This window comes from Silurus meridionalis, chromosome 10 (assembly GCF_014805685.1).
Source record: "Silurus meridionalis isolate SWU-2019-XX chromosome 10, ASM1480568v1, whole genome shotgun sequence".
NCBI lineage: Eukaryota > Metazoa > Chordata > Actinopteri > Siluriformes > Siluridae > Silurus > Silurus meridionalis.
The window spans coordinates 5,006,202-5,018,492 of record NC_060893.1 but is presented as its reverse complement, the minus strand read 5'-3'; the positions used below and the strand labels follow the sequence as shown (position 1 = coordinate 5,018,492).

Below are 12,291 nucleotides of genomic sequence, written 5' to 3'. Positions count from 1 at the left end.
GATATGATAGAATTTTGCCTGAACTAGAAGACCCATATCTGTTCCAGGATGACAATGCCCCTGTGTGGGAAGTGAGCTCCATTAAGATATGGAGTGGAAGATCTCCTTCTATAGAGCTCTGACCTCAACCCGATTAAAATTCTTTGGGATGAATGTGAACACTGACTGCACCCCAGGCCTCCTCATATCACCTACAACAGCACCTGATTTACTAACACACCCTTGTGGCTGAATGATCACAAATCTTTAAAATCTAGTGGAATATCTTCCCAGAAGAGTGGAGGTTACAGTAACAGCAAAATGGGGACTAAATGTGGAATAGGATGTTCAAAAAGCACATATGAATCTAATATTAGAGCGTCTACAAAGATTTGTCCATATAGTGTATGTCACATTCGCGTTGAGAAAACAAACTCTTAGAGGCCAACCTAAGTGAGAACTATTGTTGGTGGCTCAGACTGAAATGTTGGTGTGCATTTCTAATAATCTTTATGCAAATATAGAGCCAACCAGAGTGACAACAGTAGAGTGCATGCGACCTGATTTCCACTGGTAAAAGTTACTTTGGCAACCAGGAAAGGAAACGCCTACTCCTAACTCAATTTCACTTTTTTCCCTGCTGTTATTTGGTTTCAAACCTACATCTGGATCCTAGTTGAAAAAAGGTAGCTCAGGGACTACAATATTAGGATCAGGAGGTCATGAAGTTCAAATCCCAACATGCCACTGCTAGGCACTTGAGCACTTTTCATTTGCTCAGTTGTATAAATTAGTATCAATTGTAAGTTGCTCTAGATATGCTCTAGTTGCTTCCGAATGCAGTAAATGTAGTTAATAGTAATTTCCACCAATATCGTGTGTTTTGATAAGTAATGTTGCTCTTTGTGTAAATGGAAAAATATTTTCTTCTGATGTATTTCAATTGCTTGTATTTTGTGTGTGTTTTTGTGTCTGTGCTTTGCATTTTCTTATGCATGCCCACAGACCGCCAGCACTCATGGTCTTCTTTTAATTTTACATGTCCTCCTTCTCCAGGTATCGTCAACTGCATTTCCCTCTCTTACTTTATTCCGTTGATTGTCTCAGTAATTTATCAAGTTTATTAGAATTTGTTTCCCTTTGCTTTCAAATTGTTTTTTATTTTCTTACAGTTCGAAAAAAGTTAGATGGACCTCCTGATATCTCGCGCACCAGCAGTCTAGTGGAAGACATGGACTTCGCCAGTGAATATATCCCACTCCCCATGGTGACAGATGCTTCACAGTGAGTACGCAGTACTTCCTGCATTATCCACCATGAATTCGAATCATTCATTCGTCGACGCATATATCCGCCCAGGTCCGCACACTGAATGTGGCCCATTAATTACGTGCCCTTGTATACAGGGTCCTCCTAAAGCACTTTCCTGCTCTCAGGGTTCAGTGATGTGTTAAGTACTTCAGAATCCAGAGTAATGGGCTTTTAGTGCACTCTGTTGTGAGGTGCAAGAAAGAAATGCATTCACCAAGGCTAAAGCTATGCAACTGGTATGCTAACTGATACCTGCATTATGTGGAGAGTCTATACAGCCTGTCTTCCCATGTGTGAACTGCTTTATTTCCTTCAAAAATGGGTGCTAATACTTTTGGGTTTGATGCTTCTAAGTCTTCTAGGTATGTGAGATGAGGCCTATTGAACTACTGTTTGCCCTGAAATGGTGTAAAGGTGTGGGTGGGTATGTTATTTTACTCCTTAGGGGTAGTTATATAAAAAATGTTTGTAACAAATTCAACTATCTTCTTAATTACATTTTATTTAATTGAAAATATTACTTAACTGTTTTGAGCTTCCATAGTACTGTGGTATCGTCCCAAGAGGCCTTGGTGCAAAAATTGTTCCATTGGGACAGGAAAGGTGCTGCCCATGTTCGTGGAATTATTTAGCAGACAGAGCAGTTCATAACAGGATTGCCAAATTGGACAGGTTTAATATAGTACAAGATCTTTTTTATAGCAAATAATTGCAAAAGACTAAACAATTTATAGCGAACAGGCTAGATAATGTGTGTACTGTATGATGTACCAAAGAAAATTCTATCGCAAGGTACATTGTCAGCCTTAAAGAAGAAGAAGGGAGGGGCGGTTATGGATTATGGATATAATAATTATGTTTCACACATTAGAAATTTCTTTGAAATGCTCATTTCTGTATTTTCGGAGAAATAGAATTTTTTTTCTAATTCAGTGTTATAGTGTTTGGAGGAGAAACGTTTGCAGAAAACTGTCAGCCCTTTAACGTAATGAATTACTTTAAATACAGTTGAAGAAATAACATCTGCTGCTAGACTGCAACATTTTCAACTGGTCATTACAGTGTCACTCTAAACCTTTACTAAATAGTAGCCTACAGTGCAAGTCAAGTGTGATAACCTCAATCTATTTAAGTCAGGTGAAAACGTTGTCCCATAACACCCCCCCCCCCCCCCCCATCCACCACTTCCCCACCACACACACACACTGAACAAACTGAACATTATATGCTGTAAAAGCTCAAGCAATAAAGGCAGTGTGATAGAATATTTAACCACTAATATGTTAAATATACTTATTATTATTATTATTATTATTCATGGCAAAGAAGGTTATTAATTAAATAATTATTGAGGAACTAATAAAAAATAAATACTAAATATAGTTGTGAGAGTAAGAAGTACAAGTCTTTATCCATTACTGAATGCGAGTACATCTGAAAGTTCTGACTAAAAAATTATATGCCACATTTTCCATTTTCATGTTCATTTGCACACTTCTCGTAGCCAGTCTTATCACTTTCATTTCACTGAGAAGTCGTTATTTGATAAGCGAGGCCTTACTATTGTCCAATTGCATCAGATATTTTCACTTCCATTTCATCTGCATTTTTTAAATTCTGTGTTAAACGGCATCTTAACGCTAAAACGGAAGCCTGTTAGGTGAATATGTACATTCCAGCAATGTGGTGCATGCTTTTCTTCTTTTCTTATAATTATGCCATGCACTACAGGTAGTCGTCGACTTACGACCTATGCAGTTTACGACCATTCGACTTTACGACCACAATCGCTAGCCGCGGCGCATCCATAGTTACTCGCAGTAACAAACCTGACGAATGTAAAAATAAGAAACAAAATGGTGTAGAGATGATACAAATGGCATAAAATGAACAAAGAAAATTATGATATATATATACAGTTAACCAATAATGAAAGAAAATGATGATAAAATACTACTTAAAGATTTTTATAACATCATTTCACAGTACTGTACATATAGCCTACTCTACTTACGACCAAATCGTGTTACGACCGGTCTGTCGGAACCAATCATGGTCGTAAGTCGACGACTACCTGTACATATATGATCAAATTTACTCTCTATTCAACTACACTAAGGATTCAATGCCTGAGCGAATAAATTCGAAAACTTTGAGAACCAGCTTTTGTTGAAGTTGAATAAAAATAATACGCCTGAAAACTGAAAAGTGCATCACATCACAGTCAACTGTGAATATTAAATTTATGTTGAATTATTTACTTTAATTTTATTTTCTTCTACTTTTGAAATTATACTGTCATTTAATTATTCTGAAGATCCCTTTTTAAAAGATTGCCTAACTACATTGACCTTTTTTGACTGACTTGTTTTTATCTTCGTTTCATTCTGGCATGTTGAAGAGGCTGTTGTGTTGATTTTGGTTAATGCAGCGTTGTGGTCTACAGTTTGATTTGTATTTTAGGAAACAAAACCTCACAATTCAACTGTTTTTGGCTGTGCATAAACACGTGTCTTGTTGTTGAGGACTTGTGCATCTTTGAGCCTCAACTTCAATATGACTCAAATACTCAAGACCTGTTCAAATCAGATACTCTAAGAGTTTTTCTCAAGTCTTATTGGAATTGGTGCTTTTTAACTTGTTATAGAGAAGGTTTTGCAGTAAGGTATCTATAGTTTTACTCAAGTGTGATTTCCAGGTACTCTTTACATCAGATTAAGTTGTATTTATTACCACTGCATGTCTTTTAAAGTCATATTCTGCACTTGAACTGTAGATCTGTTTAACCGAGACCTCACTGGCAGGCAGAAGCCATTCTGAGTGTTGTATCTACACAGAGTTGGAGGTGTTAATGATTTGTGTGAGAACTGTTAGACCAGTGTTACTAAAAGAGGATTAAGGGTGTGAAGAGAGGGGACATTTTTCTTTGGTGTAGCAGTTCTATTTCTGTTACAAAGTTTAACGTTATATGTGGTCTACTTTGGCCTGTAAAGCTGAGTTTGTAGACTTGGGCAATATGACCACAAACGTATCTTGTGATAAAGTATTTACAAATTCAAAAAAAGCTAGATCTTTTGGAGGAAATAGAAAACACCTCATTGAGTTTAACATGGATACATAGACTTTTTTCTAGTGTTGTTTTTCTAAAACGATGTCGCAAGGAAATATTTGTGTGTATATGTGCGTTTGTGTGTAATTAGGCACACCTGCACTTATCTAGTAGCTATAACTAGTATATTTATTGTACTGCTCTATAGAAAAAGCACTATATAGTAAAAAGGAAATGAAGATTCACAAGCAAATTCAGACTTTGACACAAATATCATGCGTCAGAGAGTAGAAGCAGTCGTGGTCATAAATGTTACACTTACTCTGTATTAATATCTGCATAAAAACCACCATAAAACTGTAGGTTATGTCTGTCATGTTTGTTCACCATTATTTTCATTATGTAAAAATATGATAACTGTAAAACTAATTAAAAATGAAAAATGATTAAAAACGCATTACCATAAGTTTTTACCGTAAGTATTACCTTTGAATAAAACAACAGAAAATAAAAATATTTATGTATAACATACAAGTATGTGAATTATTATGTTGTAATTGTACAGTATTACGTACAGAACATTGTTTTCTTTCAAATAGTCTATAAAGAGTGTACATCAGATATGTGCTTGAAATCAGAGTGCATTGTGGGTACAAATGAGTGAGCGAATGCAGGGAATGAAGTTGTTCATTCGGACACCACTACAAAATGGCCAACACCTTATACATTGCACTATATATGAGAAAAGGAGCAGTTTCAGAAAGCAGCTTGTGGACCATATTGTGGGTTGTGATGGTTGCTGGAAATTGAGTTGCCAGCTGGCTTAAATCGGACAATATGACTAATCACATGATTTTAATTTGGTTTAATTTAAAGCACAATAACTCAAAAAATAGTGCTGTAGGCCTATAAATAATATGTTAGAAATTAGATTATCCGCTGAGGTGGAGTCCATGGAAATTATTTACAAATCGACATTACATAAAACATCTTTCCAGTCTTTCATAGGGTCTGTTTTTTTCCGCTGTTTATGTGTTAGTGAATGTACTTGGTGTCTCACTGTTAACATTTCACTGTACATCATTGTGTTTCTATTTTGTCTTGCTGATAAAACAATACATCGTCTTTCACATACTGTTCACATACTTTCACATACGTCTTTCACATACTGTTTCTGAGCAACTGTCTCAATGTCTCTTGGAGATACTCATACAGTCCAGCCAGTCTACACACACCTTGATATTGTGCATGATGATAATAATAGATATTACTATTACTATTAATAGTTGCTATTCTTCTTGATTTTGTGTCAGGACCAGCAAAGTCTTCTCTGCTGACCTAAACTCTATCAGAATTACTGACTTACTTTTTAAATATATTTTTGTCCATGAATATGTATTAAATTATTCAAAATAGTCTATACTCTTAATTTCATAGCGTTTCTCTGTATACGAGTTTCTATCCGATCAGATTTCAGCCATCACATTACATATTTCTTGAAGGCCAGCACAACACAGTTTATCAAAAAATCTATGTTGCTTGAAGCTGTTGAAACAATCAGACTGTGATTTGCGTACTCAAAGGCCCGCTCACAGGTGTCAGAGCTAGTCCTTTCAATGGATGGTTAGAGCTATCAAAATGCATCTGTTGCAAAGTACACAAGCTCAAATATATTCATAAAGATTTTATCGCTGTTCTGAAAAAATTAGGGCGTAGCAGTTGTTCTTGCGGTGAAAAGAGACTTACTGAATTGCCTTAACTGGGCTTCTTTCTTTAGTAATGCCATTCATTCTCACTGCATTTCTGTAAAATATTAATGGTTTCTATAGCCGTGGTGTCATAATAATGGTAGGAAGAGGTAGATTGATTTAGATAGGACACCACTGAAGCCCTAGGTGTGAAATGCATGGCCCACCACAGGTGTTCATATGGTTCATATACACTTTATGTTAGTCCTTCTTCTGGTCATGCAACTTGGTCCCTTGAAATATTATATATGGAAGATAAGGATGTTATCTATCCATATAATAATGATATTAATAATAATTATCATAATAATAATCATAATTATGCCCGCATTGTGTGTGCATGTCTATGCATACGCTACGCTCCCAGAGAGGACCACCTATCTAGGCGTAGTGTGCTCCATCATGTGCTCCAACAACAATGAGGCAGGGTGGTGCGGTCAGCTGAACATACCATGCCATCCGCACCGAGCTCCCTGACCTACAGGACAGCTACAGCTACAGCACGCCGTTCCAGAGCAGGGCCAGGAAGATTGTGAAGGACCTCAGCCATCCCAACAATGGCCTTTTTTCTCTGTTGCTTTCAGGGAAGCATCTCCAATCCTTGAAGGCAAACACAGAGAGAATGAGGAGGAGCTTTCTGTGTCTAGACCAGGAAACACCGTCTCACTTTTCCTTCGCTGCACAATTATTTTTGCACTATTGAAATATTACTTTAATTTTGGACTGTCACTTTAATTGTGGACTGGAATAGCACTGTGTCACTTTATGTCACCCTATACCAGCACATGGACACTTTATGGACAAATTACACTGAATTACTTTCATCTGTACTTCCGTCAATATCTGTCATACACTTATTCATTCCCTTCTGTGCAATTTGTGTGTGTATATATATATATATATATATATATATATATATATATATATATATATATATATATACGTATATATATATATATATATATATATATATACGTATATATATATATATATATATATATATATATATATATATATATATATATATATATATATATATATATATATATATATATATATATATATATATATATATATATATATATATATATATATATATAAATAAAGTTTATAGGTCAGAGCTCTATCTATAACAGTTTGAAGAAGAACCACATGTAGCTGGAAAAGTCAAGTGTCCCAATACTTTTGTCCATTAAGTATAGGCCATTTTACACAAAAAATAACATGCCCAATTCATTTAATAAACATGGAAGCCTTGTGTAGCCCTACCTGAAAAAGATTATGGGTCTGCAGGCAAATGTGAAGGCTTTCTTGAAGCACCAGGTTATTCTCTGAATATCTGAATATGGTAATGCTGCATGTTTATTAGAAATAAAAAAAAAAAATCTGGTGGCAGTCTGAACAAGCTAAAGGTTAATGAAGGTTTTTGGCTATTGCGGGTGCAGACCTTCATTCCAACAAAGCAGCAGCTAAAACGGATTACATCTGTTTAAATCAAAACCAAGGATAATCACCTTCTTTTGAGAATGCAACCAGCTGCAGCACAATCACTGCAGAATGTGACTGTAAAGAGGCTGACCTGAAAAGGACATTTCAAGGCTGATAACCTTAAAGTCTCACTCATCCAATTCATTCGAACTGGCTATCAGAAATGATAAGATTTTAAGCCTCTGACATCTGCAAAGCTATATACTGTAGTTTGTTAGAAGCCGGAGTAGTTTTTTAGAAGCCAGAAAGTCAAAACTAGTATTTGACATTTGACAAATCATACTAAACTAACAGAAAAGGAAAAACTTATTATTAGGATATTATTTTTCCGTTGAATATAAATTATTAAAGCATTCATACTTGGGATGTGCATCTCCGTATTTGAGGCCGATGCGAGTTGCATGTCTATGCATTGCCAATGATACGATGAATTAAACATACATATGAAGCAGCTATCGAAAAGATTAAATAAAACTAGAAGTTATTTTCCTGTTCTGTCTAAAGAAAGATGCAGTTCTACCTCTGCCACGTTAATCTGTATTCTATGTGACTCTCAGGACACGCCTCGGTCTCCATAGTGTTGCGATACGTCATATTCACGTAGCAGCAGTGGCGCCGAGAGAAAGTGCTTGAGAAACTGTTTAGCAAGTAGAAATCTATCTACATATCAAATATTGGCCACAAATTATTGGGCACTAAGTACAAAAGGTATAGGGCATCTTCTAATAATTAAATATAAATAAATCTTTGTTTTACTGATGTAAATATGTTAAAAATCGTGCATTGTGATGCAAATGCCAACTGTATGGCATGCAACTGCCAGCCCTAATTCATACAAATAACATTTTTATTACACTTATTTACACTCTGCGTCAGTACTGAACAACCTCTGGTTTATCCACAACCCTGGAACAAAGCATATTTACTGATTAATTTACCTCTTTCAAAAGTCTTGAAACTGACCAAGAAGATCAAATATTCCTGCCTTTTGTTGTTAATTTAGATTTGTGGCAAAGCAAATGCACCAGAAACGCACCTGTTAGTCGCAAATACTCATTTCAGGGGTGAGTGTGTGCAGGAGACAGTAGTACTGTGCTTCTGTAACCTTGACTTCAGTCTCTCATCTGGTTACCATCCGCAAACTAACAGACAAGCGGAAGAGTTAATACAGGAAATTGGTAGATTCAATGCATACTGTACCAATAACCGACATGATTGCAGTCTTTACCTCCTCTAGCTAAAGGATGCACACATTTTTCTCCTTTACTTCTCTATGGGACTCAAATCCTTCCAGTGTGTTCCGTTTGACCAACCTCCACACTTTCCATGGCGTCAGGCATGAGCCTGAAGAGTACATGGGATCTGAGAGAACATATTGAGAGCACATGTTAGGTTACAATCAGTACAAAAACCTACGCCTAGGCCAGATGCTCTTTTAGTCTACCAGAGACTTACTTCCATACACGACTTCATTCATGTATGCAACGAAATCCCAGATTCATTGGTCCTTTCAAGAAAAATTGACGTAGTTTATTGTTCCGCTTTTATCATAATTAAATCCACCATACAGATTAGCACATGCATGGTATCTTTACTCAGGATCTTTACTTCTCCTGCCCAGAGGCAAGTGACTGGAGCTGAACCGCCTCTCAGTCAGCAGTCAAGAGTAAATAGTTTGGAGTCTAATCAACTCCAAATATCACCCCTAGTGCATATTACCATCACCACAGCGGATGTCTGTGCAGAGCTCACAGCATCATCACAAACTCCTCACATCCCAGTTACAAACTGTTTAACCACCTTCTATTCAGAAGGAGATACAGGAACATGTGCACTGGAAACAGCAGGTTAAGCTGATTTTTTCCATCTACCATCACGCTACTGAACTATACACTATATCGATATGATATGATAATTGAATAGAATAGAATAGAACCTTGTACAGTTACACATAAACGGTACATATTTCATATTGTACATTTTTATATCCCACATTTATCTATCTATCTATCTATCTATCTATCTATCTATCTATCTATCTATCTATCTATCTATCTATCTATCTATCTATCTATCTGTCTGTCTGTCTGTCTGTCTGTCTGTCTGTCTGTCTGTGTCTGTCTGTGTCTGTCTGTCTGTCTGTCTGTCTGTCTGTCTGTCTATCTATCTATCTGTCTGTCTGTCTATCTATCTATCTATCTATCTATCTATCTATCTATCTATCTATCTGTCTGTCTGTCTGTCTGTCTGTCTGTCTGTCTGTCTGTCTGTCTGTCTGTCTGTCTGTCTGTCTGTTTGTATCTATCTATCTATCTATCTATCTATCTATCTATCTATCTATCTATCTATCTATCTATCTATCTATCTATCTATCTATCTATCTATCTATCTCAATTTCACATTAAGGGTTCACACTGTTGACAACTCTTCTCCCCAACCCTCCATGTCTGTTATAAACGGCTTCGCTGTCATGCTCTGGGTGCCGATTTCACTCTAATTGTTTCGACGCTATGTCATGACAAATCTGTCAGGAATTGGAAAGCAAAAAGATACTCAGGAAATTGATGTTTTTGTAACCTGTTCCTGCAAACTGACATCGATGGTAGGTTTTTGTTTGTTCTAAACGTTTTGAAGAATTCCTTGCATTATCTTAGCACTGAGCTGAGAGTAATCTGTTGCGTTTTTTTCCGTATTATATTGGTGGAGTTTGTGATTGGCAGCACATTTGATTTGTTTTCTTTTATATAATTTTAATAGCTGATTTTAATTAGTAGGTTGAGTAAACAGAAATCCTAATGGGGAAAAAAGTGTTCAGCGAAATCCAGAATCAATCTCACTCACACCACACTGAACATGATGAAAGTGATGAAAGTTTCCCTCCAGCTCGCTTTCCCTCCTGCCGGTGTATCTGCTTTCTTTTGTTTTTCTTTCATTCGGTTGAATGAACTCGCTCTGGGTGAGTTCATTAAGGGCCAAACGTACAGCCAGATAAGCATGTTACAGGACCATATAAAAATGAACTTTGGGTTGGAATAGTAAAGTCTCGTCATGTTAACATGCTTGCCAGATAAATCATTTCAGAAGTGCCATACTTATTTATTTAAGTTTTTTTTTTTTTTACATGTTGTTTGAGCTATTTCCAGCCTTTGCTCTGAGAAAGCACAAAAATTGAATGGGTTCTTCATTCTCTCCTTCAAAGGTGTTTCTTTGGTCCATGTTAGTTTCCAATGCACCTGTATAAATACCAGACCCCTCCCGCTCTCTCAGCTCTGGTTCCTAGCTCTCGATGTGGTGTGTTTATCTGTTCTAACTCTGCACCGGCTGCAGAGGGATTGGGTTCAGGTAGCATGATATGAAGGCTTTAATATGGGTTTGTTCAGGTGGGCTTGGGTGTAAAGAACAACCTGCTGAAAGCGAGAGAGAGAGAGCGAGAGAGAGACAGAAAACATTTTTTAAGATAAAAATATACCTTTTTCAATAACATTATTTTCTCCATTAGTTAAAACTATGAACTTTATGGTTGTAATTAAACCATATTACCTGACCTGTGTTACTGTAAAAAAAAAACATGCATATTTACTGACTTTTATTTAGTTCACAAACAGAAATATGTCCATTTTCAATAATTTATCTCAAAAACATATTTACATCCTACTAAATGTTAATGAATAAACTATTGGGACATTCTGTTCAGCTTCGGTTCTGGTTTTTGCCAATCAGAAAATTGCTCATTAAAGTTCATAATGGTCATAAAGGTTTATGTCAGTAGTGAATTTTACGCATTTGTGCATCGGCATAAAAATTTAATATGTGATGCATTGATTTTAAAAAAGTGTGCAATGGATACAAGTTGACATTTGCATCGTGATGCATTGTTTTGAACATATTTGCTGATTTATTTATATAGCATTCTATACTATAGTAGATACACTATACTTTTATTTTTTAAAAAGTGAACAATAATTTGCGACCAGTATTTTATATGTAGATCGGTTTCTCCTCCGTTCTCTCAGCACCGCTGCTGCTACGTGAATATGTGTCCTTAGAGTTACATAGAATACAGATTAACATGGCAGAGGTAGAGCTGCATCTTCCTGGAAACAACAGGAAAAAAACATCTGGTTTTGTTTTATTTTTTATTTTTTGCATGGCATTTAAAAAAATTATGATTTGCTGTCTGTTGAAACAACGATATACAAGCGAACTGTACCCTAATGAATTTCACAGCATCATATTTCTTCCATTGCATCATATTGCAACGAATCACAATGTGTTGAATCAAATCAAAATTGGATCAAATTGCATCATATCTGCAATGTATCATATTATTGGTTATGCATCGAGATGTGAATCACTTCGGCCTCAGTTTCTTTTATATATCTATATAAATTTGCGCACACACGCAGACCCAGGAGTAAAGGATCCCTCCCAGGTCTTGTTCGCTCTCCTGCTGACTGCAGCACAGGACACACCTGGAGCGAATGAACACCTCTTTGTGTTCAGAGCAGAGAGAGGGATGTTAGTCTAGGAGTGTGGACTGGAATAAGACTTTAGAACCAAGTCTGTACTTTGTAATACATATAACGGCCAGCCCAAATAAATTTACACTCAGTTTAACTGGTTCTAGAATGCTGAGGTCTTGACTCCGACTCAAAAAATATACTTTTTATCAAGCTTTCGGTCTCAGGTTTTCTACAAGCGTAGTTTGATTTTGTG

General features: G+C 36.3%; 1 protein-coding gene across 1 annotated transcript in view; it reads left to right on the top strand.

The window, feature by feature from the left end:
* Positions 1 to 12,291, top strand: part of kcnq1.2 (potassium voltage-gated channel, KQT-like subfamily, member 1.2) — a 147,348-nt gene that overhangs the window by 24,404 nt on the left and 110,653 nt on the right. The window contains exon 12 of the mRNA XM_046858676.1: positions 1,152 to 1,263. Within this exon, the coding sequence (XP_046714632.1) occupies positions 1,152 to 1,263 (112 nt within the window). The remainder of the gene's footprint in view (positions 1 to 1,151; positions 1,264 to 12,291) is intronic.